The 25,978-nt window shown below is 39.0% G+C and overlaps 1 protein-coding gene across 4 annotated transcripts in view; it reads right to left on the minus strand.

Annotated features, from left to right (window-relative positions):
- Mrps9 (mitochondrial ribosomal protein S9) overlaps window positions 1–12,094 on the minus strand; it is a 66,882-nt gene extending 54,788 nt beyond the window's left edge. For 3 of the 4 annotated variants that reach the window (XM_045148456.1, XM_045148455.1, XM_045148457.1), the window contains exons 1-2: window positions 11,931–12,094; window positions 2,414–2,593 (exon numbers count right to left, since the gene is read on the minus strand). In XM_045148456.1, the coding sequence (XP_045004391.1) occupies window positions 2,414–2,593; window positions 11,931–12,065 (315 nt within the window). In that variant the 5' untranslated portion in view covers window positions 12,066–12,094. The remainder of the gene's footprint in view (window positions 1–2,413; window positions 2,594–11,930) is intronic. The other variant, XM_045148458.1, reaches the window with a different exon arrangement.
- Window positions 12,095–25,978: the final 13,884 nt, after the last annotated feature.

A 25,978-nucleotide genomic window follows, 5' to 3' on the forward strand; every position in this document is an offset into this window, starting at 1 on the left:
ACAACAACAGCATTCTTCTGAGCTGATGTTACTTAGTAAATAGATTATTTGCCTAGCATGTGTGGAATTCTGGCCTTGATTCTCAGCATCACATAAACTGCTATGGAAGCAATATACCTGTAACTCTAGCACACAGGAAATGGAGGCAAGAGGACCACCGTGGCTACACAGTGAATTTAAGGCCAGCCTGGGATACACGAGGCCCTGACTCAAAGATAGAAACAAAAGATACCCTTCTGACAGATCCAAAACTGTTAGTCAGGGCTTTACCAAGTTATTTTAGTATCATTTACAAAGAAGAAAGACACAAGAAGATTGGAATTAAAACAGAAGGCATGAAATCATGATAAATGACAGTCATTTCTCTGTATCTATGGATACTCTATCTATGGATTCAACAACCTGAATTTAAAGTTAAATAAAAATTACTTCCATACTCAACATGTTACAACTGTTTTACTTGCCATTATTCCCTAAATGCAGCATAACTATATATTCAGCACTTACATTACATAAGGTCAGCGAGTGATTATGGTGGTTTGAATGGATGTTCCCCCCAATTGATTCAGCCTCTTGCCTGGAGGAGGTCTCACTGTGGGTGGATCCTAGGGTCCAAGCCCCAAGGCATAGAACTCCAATCTGAAGATGTGCCTGGAGTTCATGTACTATGCTTGTGTGTTGGTGGTAGTATTTCTCTCTGCCTGGACCTGTGAAAGTGGGCCAATTTCTTCTGCCATTAAGGAACTTGCCCTCTAAGTTTCAATAAATCCATTCCTCTCACCTGGCTGCTAGTGCTACTTACTATCTTCCAACATAAAGACCAGCGTGGACTGAAGACCAGCAGCTCTCCAGGAAGCCTCCAGGCCTTCAGTGCTGGTTTGTGACTAGTGAAGCATCCAGCCTCATGGACTGAGCAACTACCAGGTTCCTTGACTCTTGGGCCTGCAGCTACTATTGTTGGACTTTCATAAACTAATCCAATAAATTCCCTTTTTTTCCTTTGGTTTTTCAAGGTAGAGTCTCACTCTAGCTCAGGCTGACCTGGAATTCATCTGTACTTTCAGGGTGGCCTTGAATTCACAGCAACCCTCCTACCTCTGCCTCCTGAGCGCTGGGATTAAAGGCATACACCACCATGCCTGGCCTAAATTCCCTTTTTAATACAACTCATTCTATTGATTCTATTTCCTCTACAGAACCCTGACTAATACAGTGATCAACAGACAATTTGTTTACAAAACTACTCAAAATTATCTAATGATACATTTTTTGAATCTATTAGCAAACTATTGAATTTTAGAATCACACAAGAATTTTCAGTTAAATATGAAACATCAGGAGATATTAAAGGTTAGATTTTAGAAGTCAGATCAGTTGGCTAGGTGTGGTGATGCAGGGCTTTAATCTCAGCACTCTGGAAGCAGAGATAGGAATATCACCATGAGTTCAAGACCACCCTGAGGCCAGATAGTGAATTCCAGGTAAGCTTGGAATAGAGCAAAACTTAAAAAAAAAAACAAAAAGCTGGGCATGGTGGTACACACCTTTAATCCCAGCACTTGGGAGCCAGAGGTAGGAAGATCACCATGAGTTTGAAGCTACCCTGAAACTACATCGTGAATCCCAGGTCAGCCTGGGCTAGAGTGAGACCCTACTTCGAATAAAACAAAATACAAACAAACAAAAGGGCTGGAGAGATGTGGCTTAACAGTTAAGGCACTTGCCTGCAAAGCCTAAGGAGCCAGGTTCAATTCCCCAGCACCCATGTAAAGGAGATGCACATTGTGGCACATGCATCTGGAGTTCATATGCAGTGACTAGAGGCCTTGGTGTGCTCATTCTCTCTCTCTCAAATAAGTAAATTTAAAAACAAAACAAGTCAGATGAGCCTCAGAGTTGTTCAGTTTCTCTGCTACCTTCTTCATGATGGGTGACAAAAAATGTCTAATTGAAGAGACCAGAACCAGAACAGACTCCTGACTCAAATCACTTCAAATATGCCCTAGTTTTGAAAATCCAAATGTATATCCAATCAGAAAGTATTAGGCCAACTTACTTTTAGAGTTTTCCATAAATATGTCTCTATTTCCTTTACTATCTCTTTTATCATCATATAAGACAGGTAAGTATAGAACTATACAACAAAACAAACATGTATGGGCATTTACAGTGTCTTCTATGAACTTGTATTAAGAAAAGTACCTATTTCTGGTTAAAATCCCACTTACCATACTTTGTGAGACTTCAAATAGAGTGGCATCTCTTTTTGAAATCATTGTTCCAAGTTGCTGTGTATAGTGGAATTTTCCCTTATTGTGACAGTTTGATTAAAATGCACAGAGCTGAGAACCTCTGCTGAAGAAAAGTGCTTTTCTGTGGCAATTACTTTTCCAATGGAGTTAACTGTACTTACATCAATATCCTCTTGGGTAAAAGTTTCTGGATCTTCTCCCATCATGTTGGCTAAATGTCTCTTCCCTATGTTGAACTCTTCAATCTGCTTTTTAATAAAATCCTCCGTGTACGAGTCACGTCCTGAGGCTGAAACATTTTTCTTTGTTGTTACAACTGTGGTATGTATTAGCCTTAATATCTAATAGAAAATACAAATGAAAAGAAAATTATTTGATATTTAGCAATTACCTAATAGGCTACTGAAAGGATACTATAGCCCTCAGTCAACAGGCATGAAGAAACAAAGTAAGACCTGACTCACAAGGTAGGTTAAGCTGCAAGTATTTCAATACAAGCAAAAATAACTATAAGTGGTGTGTTATGCCTCTACTACAAACATAGTTGGTAGTGACTGGTCAGTTATGGTGAGTTTTGATATTTGATGGGATATAAAAAGAAAATACTACTTTTCACAAAAAAGGCAAATGCACACATATTCAAGCAAAATACATAAAAGTTAAGGGGCACATACTTGGGATGGTACCATCAGATTGTGGGCATTCTCCTTGTTTGAGAGCAGAAACACAGGAGTGTTTGGTAGTTTGCAGCTTTTTCATGGATAAGAAAGAGCAACTTGAAATTCCATGAAAACTTAGTTTATTTTTCCTTAGAATGAAGTTTAATCTTTTAAACATATTATTAATCAATAATTGTATTTTCTTACAATGCTTTGCAGAGTGTCACTATCAATAAAAAATACGACTACACTGTTCCTTTTCTTTTTTTGTTCCTACATGTTAGCACCTTCCCAAGGAAGAGGTGATTATTGACCTGAGTTTATTTCTTTGCTTGTCAATACATAATCTGTGTAGTTGTGACATGATAATCTCTGTAGTTGTGACATGAGATGGCAGCTTTCCTAGTTTTAACCTGAGTGAGGTCTAAATATACTTATAAAAGTTTTTATTGTTTATTTAGAAAGGGTTTAAAAAATATCCCTAATTTGGTGATTTTCATAAAAGCGCTTCAGGATCTTTTTCAAAGACATAAGAATATGATATGCTGAAAATTCATGATTCTTCTTATAAAATTAAAATAGCCAATTGATATATTTATTAAATGTTCTCAATTATCCCAGCAAGGAGTTCACACAAAAATATTTACATTGAATATCCATTATTCATTGGCATATTACATTAGATAAGGTGGGACTGAATGAAAAAAAAAAAAACAACAAACAAATAAGTGAACATTTCTAGCTAAACACACTACCAATTCCCTGGACAAAATTTCTTTGCCACTGGTGAAAGCAATTCCCACCAATTTTTTTTTACAGATTTCATTTCCAACTGTGAAAAGCTATGATGAGAGAATTTTCATCAGACTTTGTTTAGAATAATATAAACACAACCTGACAGATTTGTTTCTTTTCAAAGATAATCAGTGGGTCAGACAACTATAATTTCAATCAAGCAGGCTGCCAAGAGACAGACACATCCTGACAGCTACGATGCCCCAAATTTGGCCAAATGCCAGTGTCAACGTTATTTTAATGGTATTACAGCAGTATTGAGAGGTCTCCTTTTAGTTTGCATAAAAATGGAACAAAGAATGCTGTGCTACTTTGAATAAGAAAGGTGGAAAAAAGTACTTCAAGGAAATTTGAAAAAGGTAAGACTTGGGCTGGAGAGATGCCTTAAACGCTTGCTTGTGAAGCCTAAGGACCCTCGTTTGAGGCTTGATTCCCCAGTACCCACATAAGCCATACGCACAAGGTGGCACATGCATCTGGAGTTCGTTTGCAGTGGCTGGAGACCCTGGTGTACCCATTCTCTCTCTGTCACTCTCAAATAAATAAAAGAAAAAAATTTTAAAGGAAAAATGTAAAGACTGACATCACATTAGGAAAAATGTGAATAGGAAAAACAGAGGAATGATAGCTATCATTTTAATACATTTAGACTTGTGTCAATTAGAGGTCTCTGGATAAAGGCAAAATAAACCACTTTGGTTTAAGTAAACAAAAGGATGTTTCTCCAAAGGCTATGAAAGCAGGCAGAGTCCAAGGAAGCCCCATGACAATGACCCATAGCAGATTCAATGAATTCAGAATGTGATTATTACAATGAAGTGAAACTCAAACTGCCCTGTCTCTATGTTCAAAATCTCAGAGTAAAGGCTACCTTGGATGAGGTGTCCCAGATTGGACTATATTGAATGGGAAAGAAGTTTCCTCCTAAATACTTTCATGAAGGTGAAATGGATTTTAGGTAAAACAAGAAATCTTGCAACATTTCTGACAAAAAAAATATTTACAATCATTCCAATTAACATACTTAACAATCAAATGGAGTATACTAACTTTGTCCAAATCATGATTAAAACAAGACCATAAAAAGTTATTGGTGAAACAATGAGGGAAATTTGAACATGGAATGTATAACCAATCCCATGAGAAATTACCATTCTCTCTATAAGCTACAGTATTAACATGGAAAACCCTTTAACTGTTAGGAATATACATTCAAGTATGAGTTAAGTAACAGAAGGAGATGTCCACTGTAGGGAGAAAGGGTGGGAGGAAAGTAGAGATGGAGAGGGATGAAACCAAGACTGGGAGGTGGGCGGCAGCATCTATTCTCAAGCGCTTCTTAAGAAAGAAATTTGGGATGGGGAGATGACTCAGAGGATAAAGCACTTGCTGCGCGAGGGTGACTGCATAAGCTTGGATTCCCAGACCCATGTAAAAGCCAGAAGTTGTGGCAGGTTTCTGTACTTCCAGCTTGCCTACAATGATAAAGGAAGCAGAAATAGAATTTCCTGAAAGCCTGCAACTAGCTTGCCTCTGGGAATGGTAAACAAGGTAGAGAGAAGACTGACCTGATCTCCTCACACATGCCATGGCACACATGTCCACACTAAGATATGTGAACAAGTACACACAAAAACACACCAACACAACATGAAATTGACAAACTGTAACACAGGAAAACACAAATATTAATGCAGAGGTATCTTCATAACTAGAGCACTAAAGAACAAACTAAAATTTACCCAAGTAAGGAAAGGATAACATTTCTGGAGGAACTCACCTTGCCAAAGAGATTTTCATTTCCACTAGTAATCAACTGAGGCTAAATACATATTCAGGGGCAGGAGAGATGGCTCAGTGGATACAGCACTTGCCACTCAAGTGTGAGGACTGGAGTTGTTACTCAGCACCCATGTGAACATAGATTTAGCAGCTCACCTGTAATCCCAGCCCATGGAAGGAGGAGAAAGGGGATCCGTGGGGCACACTGGCTACTGAGATCAGTCAAGTAGGCAAGCTCTGGGTTCAAGTGATAAGAACCTGCCTCAGAAAATAGAGTGATCAAGGAAGTTACCTGACATCAACTTCTAGCTTCTATACAAACAAGCACACATGCATGCATGCGCATGCACACAGACACACACACACACACACACACACACATTTAAGGCGGGGGGGGGGGGAAGAGTACCAGGCTAACATGTACAAGGTCCTGGGTTTGATTATATGTGTGTGTATATATAATGGTACTGTGATAAACATAGCATAATATAACTCTAAGGAGTCTATGAAAAATTTTTTTAAAAAAGCAAATACTTGGGCTGGAGAAATGGCTTAGCGGTTAAGCGCTTGCCTGTGAAGCCTAAGGACCCCGGTTCGAGGCTCGGTTCCCCAGGTCCCACGTTAGCCAGATGCACAAGGGGGCGCATGTGTCTGGAGTTCGTTTGCAGAGGCTGGAAGCCCTGGCACGCCCATTCTCTCTCTCTCCCTCTATCTGTCTTTCTCTCTGTATGTGTCGCTCTCAAATAAACAAACAAAAAAAAAATTAAAAAAAAAAAAAGCAAATACTTTATACAGAGACAGGAACATTTACTATGAAACTAGAACATGCAAAACCTAAGCCATCACATATCTTTCTGATCATTCTTCTCTAGCAGGAAGTCCAAATCAACAAGGGCATGGTGGGTTTGGCCAAAACTGAACATGGAGGTAGACATGCTCAGTAAAAAACAAGAAGCTGGACATGGTGGTACATGCCTTTAATCCCAGCACTCAGGAGGCAGAGGTAGGAGGAGCGCTGTGAGTTCGTTAATTCCAGGTCAGCCTGGACTAGAGTGAGACCCTACCTAGAAAAACTAAAAAATAAAAATAATAAATACTAATAAAATAATATCAGTACTTTTCAAAAAAGTAATGAGTCTACTGTTTTTATTATTAAAGATCACAAATACATAGAAGCAAACCTGTATTTAATTAAAGTTATAGTGGAATTTAACAACCTGTGGGGGAAGGGTTAACCCAAACTATAGCTGTATGAAGCCAGGCATGGTGGTGCATGCTTTTAATCCCAGTTCTTGGGAGGCAAAGGTAGGAGGATCGCCATGAGTTCCATGCCACCCTGAGACTACACAGTGAATTCCAGGTCAGCCTGGGCTAGAGTGAGACCCTACCTCCAAAAAAGAAAGAAAGAAAGAAAGAAAGAAAGAAAGAAAGAAAGAAAGAGAGAGAGAGAGAGAGAGAGAGAGAGAGAGAGAGAAAGAAAGAGAGAGAGAGAGAGAGAGAGAGAAAGAAAGAAAGAAAGAAAGAAAGAAAGAAAGAAAGAAAGAAAGAAAGAAAGAGAAGAAAAGAAAAAGAATGAGTGAGCCATACGGAACCCTACTTCTTTGTTAAGTAATTTAAAAATATTTTTTTAAAAGAATAGAAGAACCTTGTGTAGTGGATGATACTACTCCATTGTTACAGGAAAAAAAAAAAATCAGTGCCAGAAGTGAGATATCTCCCATTGAGTTGTTGGTCAGGGAGGCCTCTGAGGCCCCAAAACAATAAAGGCTATTATCAAGGTTCTTGGTTGCTCGCCAGACCTAGATAAGATAGTAAAACCCTATTGCTGAAGACTCCAGGTTTTGGTTGCAGTGAGAACTGAGGTGGAAAGCTCTTCCCTGCTAGCTAGCTGTCATAGTAGAAAGTGCCACGCAGGCTTCTGGGAGTTAAGTCATTAACAGTTTTAAGCAGCAGTGGACCCTATGAGCTACACAATCAACCACTGCTTCTCCTATTCCCACCCTAGCTGTGATTAATTGCTTTTACCACCAATTTTACAGGCCAAGTATGAAGCAGTGTACTCCCATTAGCTTTGCTTTAAACAAGCAACACTGATGACAACTACAGGTCACCATGCTATTGGCTACCTATACTGCTTTACAAGAACTGGGAAGCAACTCCTATCTGTTGAAACCACCAACTCTACCATGGGCCTACTCAAGTGTCTAATAAGGGGCAGCTTTTTGCCTTCATGCTAACATGGCCATTTTTCTGAACAGATGTTCTGTGAAGGCCATGAAGTTTAACCAGACAAGCAAAAACCATACATCACTGTATTGTTTCCTATCTCCAATCACCTTCCTCATGCCTCAGACAAGCCTGTTTCTTTAATTTATAAATAAGCCCAAGCCAATACTCAGAGAAGCACAGCTGACACTTGCTCTCCCAACTCCAAATGAGGCTACATTGTTAACAAATCTCTTTTGCGAAACTCACTGTTTTGGTGACTGGCACATTGTGTGGTAGGCATAATGTACCTTCTCAACATCATTTTCTTACCCAAACCATAAGTCCTAATTATTTCTTGCCAGAATCCGCTATTATTACTCTGTACCTCTGTGTACTTATTATATCTTTCTAGGATACAGAAACATTCTTTCCATATAAGTGCTAATTGCTGCTAAAACCTTTACTTCATTATCATCTCCTCTGGGAAGCTGCCTGTGATCACCTCCATACTCACTGTAACTATAGACTGATTAGGCACTGCACTTGTGCAGCTCTTCTGTAATCTCACAGTACACTGCAGATCCTGTGTATTTGGGGTACATTATCTGAAAAGTTTGGTCACTCACAAATTAACACTGCTTCCCCACCCCAAATTTGTAACATTCAGATTATCTGTGATCGCACTGAAGCATAATATGGTACATGCATGAGGAAGCCTGTTAATAAGGGTCCCAACTGAAAATCATGAGTCATACCCTAATAAAACTTGCTTCTTTTTCTGTATTACATAAGTATTTCTTAAATTGCTTACTGTCACCTACTATAATAATCTGTTTATATTGCTACCAGTATATATTAAAATATACAAAAATGCACCTATACATTTAAATATACAAACAAAATGCAAAAACAACTTTTATGAAATGCATTTATTATACTATTACCTCCACTCCTTTTGAGCTGTTTATACTCTGAAAAGATTTCATAATTAATGGGTCATAACCCAAATTTGGAATAAAGGGAGGAGGTGATCAACATAGTGCTTTGTTTGTTTGTAAAGTCATTAAAATGTTTGTTGTTTTATGAAACTTGGACCTCAAGAGAAACACAGCTATTCATGTTTGATATGGAAGTGGGTGTTTCTTAATATGAACATTAAAAAACATTGATATTTAAGACAAACACCATACCAAAAATTTTTAAATGTCTAATCCATATATATATGTTTCTTAATATGAACATTAAGAAGCACTTATATTTAAGACAAACACCATGCCAAAAATTTATAAATGTCTAATCCATATATGTGTGTGTGTATAGTCAGAGTCATTACACTGGTGAATTTTTTTTCAGTTATATCTAAGCTGTACTTCATGTGGTCAAAGAGATACTGACATGGTATCCAGGAATTTGTGGGTTCAGTCCTATCCCATGCCTGCAATTGGCTGTAAATTGTTTTGCCTCAGTTTCTAGCTTAAGGGAAGGGCCCAGGAAATATTTGCTGTATCAGGGTGTGTTAGAAATGAGTTTAGGGTCTGAGAATGATCACACAATCTATAGTATACTGTCGGGCTGGAGAGATGGCTTAGCGGTTAAGCGCTTGCCTGTGAAGCCTAAGGACCCCGGTTCAAGGCTCGGTTCCCCAGGTCCCACATTAGCCAGATGCACAAGGGGGCGCACGCGTCTGGAGTTCGTTTGCAGTGCCTGGAAGCCCTGGCGCGCCCATTCTATCTCTCTCCCTCTATCTGTCTTTCTCCCTGTGTCTGTCGCTCTCAAATAAATAAATTAAAAAATGAACAACAAAAAAATATTTTAAAGTATACTGTCAAGGCAATGTCCACTCCTGCAGATGAGTGCAAGTCATAAAGAGTTCAGACAGGCAAAGCACACCAGCAGGAAGTCTGCTGGTGTTTTTATCTCCTAGACAAGAGGGTTTTGTGTCTCATTCTGATTAGTCAAGAGCTCGGCTTCACACTTACACAGTTGGCTAAAATACAAAAATGACAATTTCTATGGCAAACCTAAAAGAATGAAGATTTAGGGACCTTTTTTCAACTGCAGAAGTAGCTTTGGTTTCAAGGATTGTTGACTCTTCTGGTCTCAAGGGTGGCTAACTTAGGAAACGGCATCCTTTCAGAACTGAGTTTCTCATTTTTTTAACCCTTTGATCAAAAGACAGCAAGTCACTCTCATATCTTCTACAGGAGTACGGGTCATTTCAAGAGTGGGCAGCAAAACAAAAATCAGGAAAAAAAAAACCCATAACCTTCAACCATCTTACTACAATAACCAAGTAAGTAACTAGTCCTAATGTAGGCAGAAAAGGAGACACCCTCATGCAACGATAAGATGTGAATTGCTACAGCCTTGGGGGAACAGCAATATTGGAAACATTAGAACTTAAAATATATACATCCTTTGCAGCAGGAACCTCACACCTGAAAATCTCTGCCAAGAAATGAAAGCATGAATACCCAGAAATTTGAGGATGTTTACTGCAATAGTATTAGAGAGAAAATATTCAGCAGTTAGATAATGATTTAGACATGGATTTCTATTTATACATGTAAGTTGGAAAAGCCAAAAGTATGTGATCCAATATGATTCTTTTTTTTTTTTTTTAAGGTTTACGGGTATAGGAGAGGGAGAGAAAGCCAACTGCCCCTAATTACATTAAATATCATCGTAAAGATCATTCTGTTCACTAGAGTCTCTTTCATCGGTAATACTCAAGGAGATGTTTAAAAAACTTTCAGCACATTTTCTATTAAAAAAAATTAGTAAACAAGTGTTTGATGGATAAAAGGCCGATTCGTTGACTTAGGTTAAAATTTATAAAAGAGTATTAGACATAAATAGGAGACTTTTTTCAAAACAGCTGGGTGTGGTGATGCACACCTTTAATCCCAGCAATCAGAAGGTAGGATTGCCATGAGTTCAAGGCCACCCTAAGACTACATAGTGAACTGCAGATCAGCTTGGGCTAGAGCCAGAGCCTACGTCGAAAAGAAAAAGTTTTGAGAACTAAGTATTTGGCTTCTCTGCAATAATTAGTGCTAGTATCTGGTACTCTCTTTTAAAAAAAAATACTCTGTTTTCGCAGCCGGCGTGGTGGCGCACGCCTTTAATCCCAGCCCTCGGGAGGCAGAGGTAGGAGGATCACAGTGAGTTCAAGGCCACCCTGAGACTCCATAGTGAATTCCAGGTCAGCCTGGGCTAGAGTGAGACCCTACTTTGAAAAACCAAAACCAAAACAAAACAAAAAAATACTGTTTTCCATGGCACCACGCAATTCAGTCTTTCCCCTATTCTGTGGCAACTCATTCTTAATTTCTTGGGGTCTCTTCTTCCTTGACCTGTCCTTTAGAGCTCTGTCCCTCTGCCTGCTTGTGCAGTAGTGATCAAATCCATTTCCAAAGCTTCTATTAGCACCTGTAAGGTTAACAGAGGACTTTGAAGTCAGCTCTCCTCCGAGGCTACTCTCTGTGGGTTTACGAGAAACGACTACTTGGACATTCAACACTTAGCTAAAAGGCCAATTATATACAACCAGATCTAGTCGTCTTTCCACTCAAATAATGTACCTCATTCTAAGACCATACGTCAGGAGACGAGTTCAATCGGCCAAAAAGCAGTGAAGCTAGTTAAAAATTACAGCTTCCGGACTGGAAGGATGGCTAAGGCATTTGCCTGCAAAGCCAAAGGACCCAGGTTCGATTCCCCAGGACCCACGTTAGCCTCGTGCTTGTCTGGAGTTCTTTTGCAGTGGCTGGAGGCCCCGGCGCGCCCATTTCCCCCCCCCCCACTTCTCTGTCAAATTAAAAAAAAAAAATTACAGCTTTCCACTTCCCTAGGGGTTAAGGTCTTCGGAAACAAAGTATGGGAAACAAAGTGTGGAGTTAAGAAAAGTACAAGTGCACAGGTGCAAGACACGTGCAAAAGTCCCCGTCCTCTCGGCCCTGACTTCGCCCGCGGAGTCTTCCAGGTCACCGGCAGGGCGCAGTTCCATTCTCGCCGCGGGGCCCAAGACTCCTCGGGGCGCCCTCGGCTGGGCATCGGAGCCCACGAAGGGGTCGCTCCAGCGCCCTCCGCAGAGCTCAGGCAGGACCTCACGAGTCCCGGGAAGCCAGTACCCTCCTCCCCGCGGCGCACTCGGACCTCTACTAAGACCAGAAGCCTGGGAAGGGAGCGGCGCCGGCTCCTCATCGCTGTCTCCAGTTCTCCCAGGCCTTACCTGGGACTCGGGAGCGGTCTGCGCGTCTACCGGCAATGTTTGCCAGTACCCCTGCGTCTGCGCAAAGTTAACCCTAAGCCCGAGAAAGAGCCGGTAGGAAAGCCCTCGGCAGCACGACACACAGGGAGCCGCCATGTTGGCCGCGGGGTACCGGGGCAGAGAGGCTGAGGGGGCGGGGCCGAGGGGCGGCGCAGGCGCAGTCCGGCTAGCGCGGCGGCGGAGGGGTGTCCGGAGGTGGAACTTCCCGGGTAGTGGGAGCAGCGGGCGTGCCCTGCGATTCGGAGCGCCCACAGCTGATTGGGGGCGCGGAGCTCACGGGGCGTGCCCTCCTTCCCCCTCACCTCCTTGCCACCAGCGGGTCTCTGGTCTGAGTTTATGCTTGCCCACAACCACCCACGCTCTCGCCCTCGGCCCGCCTTCCTAGAATGGGGTCCTCCTCTCTAACTTGCTAATCAGTATTCAGAATCTAGGTTTAACACCATCCTCCAACCACTGAACTCTTGTTTCCCTGCCATACAGTCTTAGCTGTATGGGGTGCAGGCTGAGGACTAGCACTGTCTCTCACCGGCCTGCTGAGTCAGTATGGTCTTACTTGAAACCAGTCAGATCTGAGAGCAGTTGTTCACTAGAGATGAGTGGGTCTTGCTTTTTGAAACCTGTGCTCTCCCGACAGCAAATCCCATTGAGTGATGTAACAATCTATTCTAAAAGGGTTTCCAAACATTTAGATTTGAATGGTCAATAAAAATTTAAAACACACACGCAGAAAAATCTGAGTTCATACGAAATGATCAAGTCAATGTATGCCAACTATAGGCATCATCATCTGACAAAACAGTATTTTAGCGTTAGAAAGGAAGAAAAGAAAGCAGACCTCTAAATGGAATGCATGTAGTTGTATGAAAAAAAAAAATCACCCTGGTTTATTATTATCTTTTAGGTTAGTGAAAATTTTATCAGTAACTGGCAGTGATCCATGCATTGGAGTTTCAGAACCATACTGAAATAGATGTCTTTAAGTAGCATTCCCTGACATTACAAAATTAAAAGAAAAAAATACGTTATTAATAATGGAAATTTAGTCAAATAGAAAACAAGTATGTAGTAGAAGAATTCGCACCATTAAAATTACTTATGTTGAAGCACATGAGAACAAAGTACTGAAATTAAGGTAGGGGCTGAGATATTGTTCTTTCCTTTTAAAATTCATGTTACACACTTCTGTTAGAATGCAACAAAGAAAATGTAGTACATTTGACAACTCTAGACTCAACAGTTGTGCAAAATACTATGTTAAATGTCCTATGTAGCCTTTTAATTTGGGGACAAAGGCATTGCAATAGGTTGACACTAGGAATGTCATTTAGAGACAAAGACTGGTATGTGCTGATAAGCATTTAAAATATCAAATATGTATATGTATGTATTGCAAAATGGCTTAAGGCTTAAATTCTTTTCATTATTTCTCATTTATTGGGTCTCTATTATGTCATATGCATTAGCCTTCTTAGGAACCAAAGTCCCAATATACTAGGGTCAGGTGTTGTGTGAAGTTTAATCTTAAAGGCAATTTGTAAGGTAAGCATTAAGAAAGACAAAATGTTGGGTTGGAGAGATGGCTTAAAAGTTAAGGCACTTGCCTGTGAAGCCTAAGGACCCAGGTTTGATTCCCCAGTACCCACATAGAGCAGATGCACAAGGTGACATACATGTCTGGAGTTGGTTTGCAGTGGCCGAAGTCCCTGGTGCACCCATTCTTTCTCTATCTGCTTCTTTCTTTAGCTCTCTCTTTCAAATGTATAGATAAAAATATTTTTAAAAAGACAAAATGTTGGTTTAACACCAAGTGTTGTTGAGATGTGGGTTAATGGGAACTCTAGATGGTATGAGTGGGAGTATAAATTAGTGCAGTTTTCATGAAATTAGCCAAATAACTAGCAACATCTAAAGTTAAGATGAACATATGCAACAATCCATTAGTAGTACTCCTAGTTGTATATTTCCCAGAGATTCTTGAACACTGCACCCAGAGACATTAATAAGGATGCTCTTAGCAACATTTATTTGTAATAAGAATAGCCTTTCTGAGGCCCGTGAGATGCCTCAGTGGGTAAAAGAGCTTGTTGTGCCAGCCTGATGACCACATAAAGCTGTACACAGTAACAGCAGAAGTGATCCTATAGTGAGATGGCAGGTGAAGTTTGTAGACCAGCTAGATTGTTGTACACTGAGGCAAACATTATGGAACCTTATCTTAAATAAGGTGGAAAACAAGCACTGACATTCAAAGTTTTCTCTGACCTCAAGACCTGCTGAGGTGTTTGCTGAAAGTGGAGGAAATACAGAATGGGTAGTGGAAGAAAGTAGTTACAAATGCCAGCTAAGGCCACATGACCAGTTACAGAAACAAGGACTGCAATTGCAATGTTTCTGCCCTATCTTGATATGGAGTTTTTGTACATATCTACAACAATATTAAGATTATATCACTAGTTAACAGTTGTTGAATTTGAGACCTATTATACTAGAGACTAAGCATTCCTTAAGGAACCTTGCTTTGTGTTGAGGGGAAGATTTTGCATTTCCAGTTGTACATGGGATAGTTATACCATGTTAGGTGAAATTATGAGCTTGTTACTGTTTTCATTTGGAAATTAAGTATGATGTAAAGAGATATGGTTTGGTGTCAAGTTGACAAGGGGTGGATTTGTGATGGTTAAGGTGTTGTCAATTTAATGTTTAGTAATCCACAGAAATCCCCTTTGAGTAGGTCTCTGAGGTTGCTTCCAGGAGGGATTAACTGAAGGAGGAAATCCTTTCCCCAGAGTGAGACCTTCCCCCTGAGGGCGGCCCCTCTCAGATGGGAATTTTATATAAGGAAGCTCTGGGTGAAAAGAGCCCTTCTTTCCTTCCATGTGGCTGCTGGACCCGTTTGCCGCCTTCCAGCATAGATTGAAGACCAACGAGACCCATGTGGATCAAAAACCAGCAGCTCCTCAGGAAGCCTCCAGACCTTCAGTGCCAGCTTGGGACTGTTGAGGCACTGGCCATGTGGACAGAGCAGCTACCAGGTTTGATTGTCAGGCTTGTAAATGCTGCTGGCCTACTGCAAGCTAATCCAATAAATTCCCTTTTTAATATAATTCATTCTAGCAGTTCTGTTCCTCTAGAGAACCCTGACTAATGCAAGTGCTATATGTGTACATTTAGTTATTATTTTGCAATGCTATGCGGTGGTAGTTTGAATGTAAATTGTCCCTCATCATCTCACATGTTTAAATACTTAATCTCCAATTGGTGATGCTGTTCATGAAGGTTGTGAAGCCAATAGGATGGGGAGCCATGCTGGAGGAAGTGTGTCACCAAGGAGAGGTCTTGTGGCTTATTGTCTAAACTTGTTTTTACTTGCTGTTCTGTCTCTCTTCCTCTCTCTTCCTCCCTGCTGATGTGATGATAGAATTCAAATTTCTGCTTCTGTCATGCTACCTACCATGCATCCTACCATGATGAACTCTATCATCTAACACTGTAAACCAAAAAAAAAAACTCCTTCCTTCCATAAGCTGCTGGTTTTGAATACATTATTTTTATTTATTTCAGAAAGAGAGAGAGAGAGAGAGAGAGAGAGAGAGAGAGAGAGAGAGAGAGAGCCTCCAGCCACTACAAACAAACTCAGATGGATATGCCAACTTGTACATCTGGCTTATGTGGGTCCAGGGGAATCAAACTGAGGTCCTTTGGCTTTGGAGGCAAGCACCTTAATTGCTAAGCCATCTCTCCAGTCCCTTAATCTGCTTTTGATAAGGTGTTTTGCTCTAGTAATGAAAAACTAACTGATGTACTCTATATATGTGTTACATAAACAGTTATCTTTCAAAAAAATGTTTAAAGAAGTCTTAATGTGCAACTCTAGTACATAGAACATATAAAAGCAAATTTTGGGATGGAGGGATGGCTTAGTATTTAATACATTTGCCTGCAAAGCCAAAGGACCCAGGACCCACATTAGCCAGATGCAGAAGGGGGCACACACATCTGGAGTTTGCTTGTAGTGGCTGGAGGCTCTGGTGTGTCCATTCTCTCTCTGTACCTTTCTCTCTCTCACTCTTTCTCTGTCAAATAAATAATATATATATATATATATATATATATATATATATATTAAAGGCAAATGTTCAGGGCCAAAACCCCATCCTCAACCCCTAGGGCTCTGGTGTACTTCTTTTTTTTTTTTTTTAAACTTTAAAAATATTTATTCATTGATAGTATTTTTTTTAATTTTTATTAACATTTTCCATGATTATAAAATATATCCCATGGTAATTCCCTCCCTCCTCACCCCCACACTTTCCCATTTGAAATTCCATTCTCCATCATATTATCTGGTGTACTTCTTTAGATTGACTCCCTGTGGCTTTCACTGACACCTCCTGCTGAACCCTCAAAATGTGTCATGGATGATGGAGGAGGGCAAAAATAATAACATCAAAAGAGAAGAAGGAGTAGTTGAAAACACGATGGAAGGACTTCTGGGTAAGATAATGGCATAGGAGCCATGCTAAACCAGCCTAGGGAGGGATTTAAGCAAAACCACAGCAAAATATACTCTTCTTCTGAAAAATGAAGGAGTATAGGTTATTCTTAGACACAGCAGAGAAGCTGGAGAGACCAAGATCCACAATAAAGGAGGAAAACAGCCAGAGTCCCACTAAGGTGCTTGTGGCCTACCAATCTGCACACCCACACAGCACTGGCCTGGCAGTTGCACCAAGTGGTAGCAGCAGCAGAGACCAAACAAGGGGATTTTCAACTTCATCAGCCTTCTTGCAAAGTTAAGAAACCTGAAGGAAAGACAGCTGAGATCATCTGAGGAAAGAGATGCAAGCAGAACTGCATGAGTAACTCCAGGAGTCTGCACTTTCCCATTGCCCAACCATCAGAAATTCAAACTTAGGCATTCAGCCCCCAGCGGCAGTGCAGCCAGCACAGCTAATCAGAGCTCCAGCTCCACAGCATAAAATGAAGGGATCGAGGTGGGCACTCAGCATTGGTGAAATTGGAAGCAGCCCCAAAAGGTTAAAAGGCTGACTGACAAAAAAATAAATTGAAAGGTACATAGGCATACGTTGGAGGAGCTAATCTCACTTTCCATGTCAGGGCAGGTTATGGGTAATATATATATTCATTCTTGGTTGACTTTATCATTTTCAAATAAACTATATTTAGGGGTTTAATATTGTTGCCTTTGATGCTTTTATATTTATAGGGCCTTTGTCTTTTGCTTGTGTCATTACTGGGAGAAGGGTCTGATTCAGTTCCAGGCTGAATTGGAACCAGATTCAGAATAGAAATCTACTTCCCCGCTGACAAGATTAAGGGTGTAGAACAACACACACCTTTAGGGATTTTGTCTTTATAAGACTTTCTGTTTGTTTTAATCCCTACAATTGCATACTTTGTACTGGTTTTTATTGAAAGTGTATATTTCTCAGTTGAAGTTTAGAATTTGCCAGTAAATTGTGCTATGCATTCTACTAGAATATTTGCTTAGCAAGCAAACTCAACACCTAGGATTACTTCTGCAGTTGGATTGGGGTAAAAGAGCTATATCTGGCACCTTAAATGCATATCCTGAAAGTATATAAGGCAGATGGATTGCCACATCTAAAAACACAGCAGATAAATAGAAAACCCAAGCATCAAATCAATTCAGGATGCAAAAGTCACTACATTATAATACAAGAAACACAAAGAATCAAGACAATATAGTCCCACAAAAATTATAAATCCATCAAAAATGACCACCAATGAGACTGATTTAGATGAAATGCCTGACAAAGATTTCAAAAGAATGATTGTATCTATACTCAGAGAAATCAAAGAAGAAAACAAAGGAATTAAAGAAGAAAACAAGCTCCTGAAAGAGAACACAGGAAACCAGCTTAATGAAATAAGGAGGTCATTACAAGAAATGAGGAAGGAAATAGAAATACTGAAGAAACACCAGGCTGAAAACCTAGCTCTGAAGAACATAGTCAGTCAAATATAAAAGACTGTGGAAAGTCTCACCAGTAGAATGGATGAAGGAGATAACAAAATATTTAAACTAAAAGACCAGGTGTGGCAGTCCAACAAAGAGAAAAATAAGCTAATAGGAAGGTATGAATGGGAATTTCAAGACATCTGGGACACTATAAAAATATCAAACATTAGAATACAGGGTATAATAAAAGGAGAAGAATTTCAATACAGAGGCTTAGTAGGTGTTTTCAACAAAATCATAGATGAAAAACTTCCCCAAATTGGGAAAGAAATGCCAATATAGATACCATAAGCTTTTAGAACACCAAACAGACAAAACCTGGAAAGAACCTCTCCTCACCATATTATAATTAAACTACTAAACACACAAACCAAAGAAAATATATTGAAAGTACTTATACAGAAAAAGCAAATCACCTACAAAGGCAAGTCCATCAGAATAACCATAATTTACTCAACACAAACTTTAAAAGACAGAAGGGCTTGGAATGATGTAAACCAAGTTCTGAAAGACAACAACTGTCTCCCAATGTTACTTTATCCTGCAAAACTACCTATCCAAATTGATGTAGAAATAAGGACATTCCACAGCAAAAACAGGCTAAAGGAACTTATTTCAACTAAATCAGCTCTACAGAAAATACTTGAAGGAATCCTTCATGCTGAAGAGAAAGCAGAACACACGCAGGAGGAAATAGGGAAAAATAAACCACACTCAAATAACAGTTAAAACAAGCAAGTAAAGGGAAAACAGGAAGCATTACAAAATTAGAAGAATGGTGAGAATAAATACATACCTTTCCATAATAACTCTTAGTATCAATGGCCTCAGTGCCCCATCCAAAAGACACAGGCTTTCAGACTGGATTAAAAGGCAGGATCATGCATATTTGCCTACAGGAAACTCATCTCTCAATAAAAGATAGACACAGTCTTACAGTGAAAGGAAGGAAAATGTTATTTCAAGAAAATGGGCCTAGGAAACAAGCAGGAGTTGCTATCCTAATATCTGACAGGATAGACCTCAAACCAACATTAGTGAGGAAATATAAAGAAGATCATTTTATGCTGATTAAAGGAACACTCCAACAGGTGGGCATTACAAGCCTAAAAATATATGCACCTAACATGGGGGCTCCAAGTTTCATCAGACAAACACTGTTAGACTTAAGGTCACAGATAACATCAAATACAGTTGTAGTGGGTGACTTCCATACCCCACTCTCATCAGTTGACAGGTCATCCTGGCAAAAAATAGAGAGACAGCTGAATTAAATGATATCATAGAACAAATGTACCTAATAGATATCTACAGAACATCCCCATCCAAATGCTGCAGAATATATAGTTTTTTCAGCAGCACATGGACCAGTCTCTAAAATAGATCATATATTAGGACACAAAGCAAATCTTAACAAATATAGGTAAACTGAAATAATTCCTTGTACTCTTTCTGACCACAATGGAATTAAAGCACAAATCAACAACAAAAAAAAGCTGCAGGCATACAGATATTCATGGAGACTAAACAGTACACTACTGAATATAGAATGGGTCATTGTAGAAATCAAAAAGGAAATCAACAAATTCATAGAAACAAATGATGATGATAGTATAACATACCAAAACCTTTGGGACACAATGAAGACATTCCTAAGAGGGAAATTTATAGCTTTAAGTGCCTGTATTGAGAAATTAGAGAGTTTACAAATAAACAATTTAATGTTTTATCTTAAGGCCTTGGAAAAAGAAGAACAAAACAAACCAAAAATCAGTAGGTGGGAAGAAATAACAAAGATTAGGGAAGAAATTAATGAAATAGAAACCCCCCCCCCCAAAAAAATCCAAAGACACAATGAAATAAAGAGTTGGTTCTTTGAAAGGATAAACAAAACACACCAAAGTAGCCTAGGGGAGAAAAAGCCAAAAAACCACAGCAAAATACACTCTTATACTAAAATGTGAGGCATAAAGAAATTACCAATGGCAACAGAAAAGTAGGAGAGATCCAGAACATCCAGAGCCCACATAGGCAGGCAGAAGTGGCTCCTGTGGCAGCGGCACCAGGTCCACAGGGCCACAGCTGCAGGAAGATTTTCCACTCACAATGGAGCTCTTTGCAAACTCAAGAAATGTGGAGAACCACAGTGAACAACAGAGGAGCAGATCACAAGGCACAGGATCCCATGGACCAGTGGGAGAACTAGAACAACCATGCACAGCTTCCCCTCCCCCACCACCAGCACAAGCACCAGAGACCAAGGGAAGGGAGTTCACAGCACCCAACACCAGTGACCAGAGCAGCGATCCAATCAATGATCCAGCCAGCCTACTTGAACTCACAGTGCACTAGAGAGGGACCCAATCAGGAGTGCAGCATAACAGAGACCAAAATCATCCCAAAAGGTAGCTGGGATTACACCAGGTCAGTACCCACCAAATAAGCCTAGTATATAGGCCTGAACCGGAACTGGTAATTGCACCCTCCATATCAGGATAAGTTATATGTTAAATCTGATGGATGGTCGGATTTGCCATTCTTAAATTAGCTACATTTTAGGCTTGTTATTTGTTGCTTCTTGATTTATAGTAGCTTTGTTTTCTCTTCTGCTGTACACTATGGAAGGGTCTCACTTGGTCACAAGCTGACTTGGAACCCTCAACAGACCAAAAATCATAACCTCCTTGTTGACAGGATTAAGGGTGTGGGGCACCACACACCCTAAAGGACAGTGACTTTGTTAGAGGATCTGGTTGCCACAATACCTACTCTTGCACAAATATTCTGTACTGTTTTTCACTGAAAGTATATACTGTTTAGTTAAATTTTAGAATCTGCCTGTATTTTGTTCCACTCAGCCTACTTGAATACTCTTATAGCAGGCATACCCAACACCTAGGGTCACTTTTGTACATACTCTGAGAGTCTTGAGAGCCATACCTAGCACCTTAAGCTCCTACCCTGAAGATATGTAACATTAGATTAATTGATACATCTAATAATACTGCAGTTAACTAGAAAATCCAAGCATTAAATTAATCCAAGATACAAAAATATATACATTATAACACAAGAAACACCAAAAATCAAGACAATATAAATCTACCAAAAAGTATTAATGCATCAGAAATGACCTCTGGTGAGAATGAGTTAGAGGAAATGCCTGAGAAAGATTTCAAAAGCATGACTATATGTAAACACAAAGCAGTGAAAGAGTAAATCAAAGGAGTCAAAGAAGGCATAGGAAAACAATTTAATGAAATAAAGAGGTCAATACAAGACATAAATAAGGAAATAGAAATAATAAGGAAAAGCCAGACAAAATTACTAGCAATGAAGAATACAGTTAATGAAATAAAAACTCTGTAGAAAATCTCACCAGTAGAATGGATGAAGGAGAGGACAGAATATCTAAGCTAGAAGACCAGGTGGCAGATCTAATACAGTCTAACAAAGAGAAAGACAAACTTATAAGATAGTATGAATGAGAATTTCAAGATATTTGGGACAGTAGGAAAAGATCAGACAAGAATTCAGGGTATAGTAGAAGGAGAAGAATTTCACTCAAAAGTCATAGTAGGTGTTTTTAACAAAATTATAGAAGAAAACTTCCCCCAAATTGGGAAATAGGTGCCAGTGCAGATACAGGAATCCTTTAGAACCCCAGCCAGACAAAACCTGGAAAGAACCTCTCCTCTCCATGTTATAACTAAACTACCAAACATGCAAACCAAAGAAAAAATATTGAAAGCAGTTAGAGAGAAAAACCAGGTTACTTACAAAGGCAAGCCCATCAGGATCACAACAGATTACTCAACACAAACTTTAAAGGCCAGAAGGTTTTGGAGTGATGTATTCAAAGTTCTGAATGACAACAACTGTCAACCAAGGTTACTTTATCCTACAAAGCTATCCATTCAAATAGACAGAGAAATAAGGACATTCCACAACAAAAGCAGGCTAAAGGAATATTTGAAGACAAAACCAGCTCTACAGAAAATACTTGAAAGAATCCTCCATGCTAAAGAAAAAGAAAAGCATGCATATTAAGAACCTGGAAAAAACAAACAATACTCAAATACTAGTTAACAAAAGAGAGCAAAGGTAAAACTGGAAGAACTTCAAAAAAATTGACAAAAATACATCTCTTTCAATAATATCTCTTAATGTCAATGGCCTCAATGCTCCAACTAAAAGCCATAAGTTGGCAGACTGGGTTAAAAAGCAGGAACCTTCAATTTGTTGCCTCCAAGAAACTCACCTTTCTAGAAAGGATGGACACTATCTTAGGGTGAAAGGTTAGAAAACAGAATTTAATGCAAATGCACCTAGAAAACAAGCAGGGCTTGCTATCCTAATATCTGGAAAGGTAGATTTCAGTCCGACATTAGTTAAGAAAGATAAGGAAGGTCACTTTATATTGATTAAAGGCACACTACAACAGGAGGACATTATAATCATATAATAATATAAACATATATGCACCTAAAATGGGGTCCCCCAAATTCATCACACAAATGCTATTAGAATGAAGATCACAGATAACACCAAACACAGTGGTAGTGGGTGACTTCAACATCCCACTCTCATCAATTGACAGGTCATCCTGGCAAAAAAAATAAACAGAGAGGCATCTGGATTAAATGAGGTCATAAAGACATGGACCTAACAGATGTATACAGGACATTTCATCCAAATGCTGTAGAAAACACATTCTTTACAGCAGCACAATGAACATTCTCTAAAATAGACCATATGTTAGGACACAAAGCAAATCTTAACAAATTCAGGAAAATTGAAATCATTCCTTGCATTCTATCTGACCACAATGAAATCAAACTACAAGCCAATATCAGGAAAAGCTATAAAGCATACACAAAATCATGGAAACTAAACAATACACTATTAAATGATGAATGGGTCAATGAAGAAATCAAGAAGGAAATCAAAATTTCAGAGTCAAATGATAATGAGAACACAACATACAAAAACCTTTGGGACACAATGAAGGCAGTCCTAAGAGGGAAATTTATAGCTTTAAGTGCCTATATTAAGAAATTAGAAAGGTCTCAAGTAAACGACCTAGTGCTTCACCTTAAAGCCTTGAAAAAAGGCAAACCAAAAATCAGTAGATGGGAAGAAATAATTAAGATTAGGGCAGAAATTATTGAAATAGAAACCAAGAAAACAATACAAAGAATCAATGAATCAAAGAGTTGGTTCTTTGACAGGATAAACAAGATTGACAAACACTTAGCAAATCTGACCAAAAGAAAGAGAGAAGAAACACAAATTAATAAAAGCAGAGATGAAAAAGGCAGCATCACAACAGATACCAGAGACATTCAAAAAAAATCATAGGGACATACTATAAAAACATATACTCCATTAAGTATGAAAATCTGAAAGAAATGGGTGATTTCCTTGATTTATATGACTTACCTAAATTAAATCAAAATGAGATTAATCACTTAAATAGACCTATAACAAGTATGGAGATCCAAGCCATTATCAAAAATCTCCCAAGTAAAAAAAGTCCAGGCCCAGATGGATTTACTGCTGAATTTTACCAGACCTTCATGGAAGAACTAACACTATTGCTTCTTAAGCTTTTCCATTAAATAGAAAAAGAAGAAATCCTATCAAACTCCTTCTAAGAAGCCAGTATCACCCTGATATCAAAACCAAGCAAAAATAGAACAAGAAAAGAAAATTACAAATCAATCTCCCTCATGAACATAGATGCAAAAATTCTCAACAAAATATTGGCACACAGAATGCAAGAATATGCTAGAAAGATCAATCACGCCAACCAAGTAGGCTTTATCCCAGAGGTGTAGGGATGGTTCAACATATGCAAATTGATAAATGTAATACATTATATAAATGGACTGAAGGACAAAAATCACATGATCATCTCATTAGATGCAGAAAAAGCATTTGACAAAATCCAACATCCCTTCCTGATAAAAGTCCTACAGAGACTGGGAATAGAAGAAACATATCTCAATAAAATAAAGGCTATTTATGACAAGCATAAAGCCAACATATTACTAAATGGGGAAAATCTGGAAGCTTTTCCACTAAAATCAGGAACAAGACAAGGATGTCCACTGTCCCCACTTTTATTTAATATAGGACTGGAAGTCTTAGCCTTTGCAATAAGTCAAGAGACACATGTAAAAGGGATATAAATTGTAAAGGAAGAGATCAAGTTATCATTATTTGCAGATGACATGATTCCTTATATAGAGGACCCTAAAGACTCTACCAGCAAACTGTTAGAGCTGATAAATACCTAAAGCCATGTAGCAGGATACAATATAAATACACAGAAATCAGTAGCCTTCCTATATACTAACAACAAACACACAGAGGATAAATTACAGAATCACTCCCATTCACAATTGCATCAAAAAAATAAAGTACCTTGGAATAAACCTAACCAAGGAAGTAAAGGATCTCTACAATGAAAACTATAAAACACACAAGCGAGAAATCGCAGAAGATACTAGGAAATGGAAAAACATCCCTTGTTCCTGGATTGGAAGAATCAATATAGTGAAAATGGCAATCTTACCAAAAGCAATCTACACATTTAATGCAATCACCATCAAAATTCCAATGGCATTCTTCATGGAAATAGAAAAATCAATCCAAAAATTCATTTGGAATCACAAAATCCTCGAATATCTAAAATAATACCGAGCAACAAAAATAAGGCTGGTGGTATCACCATACTTGATTTTAACGTATACTACAGAGCCATAGTAACAAAAACAGCATGGTACTGACACAAAAACAGACATTAAATCAATGGAGCAGAATAGAGGACCCAGGTGTAAGTCCGGGTAGCGATAGCTACCCGATATTCGATAAAAATGCCAAAAATACTCCTTGGAGAAAAGACAGTCTCCTCAGGAAATGGTGCTGGGAAAACTGGATATGTATCTGTAGAAGGATGAAAATAGATTCTTCTGTCTCTCCATGCACAGTAAGTACAAATGGATTAAAGACATTAACATAAGACCTGAAACTCTGAAACTGCTAGAGGAAAAAGTAGGGGAAACCCTTCAACATAGTCTTGGCAAAGACCTTCTGAATACAACCCTAATTGCTCAGGCAATAAAACCACAGATTAACTGCTGGGACCTCATTAAATTACAAAGATTTTGTACAGCAAAGGACACTGTGAATAAAGCAAAGAGGCAACCTACAGAATGGGGAAAATCTTTGCCAGCTATATATCTGATAGAGGATTAATATGTAGGATATACAAATAACTCAAAAAATTAAATAATAAGAAATCAAAAAAAGGGCTATGGAACTAAATAGAGAGTTCTCCAATGAAGAAACATGGATGACATATATAAGCATCTAAAAAAATGTTCTACATCCCTAGTCATTAGGGAAATGCAGATTAAAACTACGGTGAGATTCCTTCTCACTCCTGTCACATTGGCTACCATTGTGAAAACAAATGACCATAAATGCTGGTGAGTATGTGGAAAAAGAGGAACCCTTCTACACTGTTGGTAGGAATGCAATCCAGTGTAGCCATTGTGGAAATCAGTGTGGAGGTTCCTAACACAGCTAAAAATAGATCTACCATATGACCCAGCTATAGCACTCCTAGACATATATCCAAAGGACTCATCTCATTACCTTAGAGATACTTGCTCAACCATGTTTATTGCTGCTCAATTCACAATAGTTGGGAAATGGAACCAGCCTAGAAGTCCTTCAACTGATGAGTGGATAATGAAGATATTGCACATTTATATAATGGAATTCTACTCAGTGGTAAAGAAAAATGAAGTTATGAAATTTGCAGGAAAATGGATGGATCTGGAAAGGATTATTATAATTATATTTTATTATTATAAGTGAGGTAATCCAGGCCCAGAAAGCCAAGCGTCGCATGTTCTCTCTCATATGTGGATCCTAGCTACCGATGATTGGACTTCTGTGTGAGTAGGAAGAAAACTCAGTAGCAAAGGCCAGT

This window comes from Jaculus jaculus, chromosome 4 (genome assembly GCF_020740685.1).
Source record: "Jaculus jaculus isolate mJacJac1 chromosome 4, mJacJac1.mat.Y.cur, whole genome shotgun sequence".
NCBI lineage: Eukaryota > Metazoa > Chordata > Mammalia > Rodentia > Dipodidae > Jaculus > Jaculus jaculus.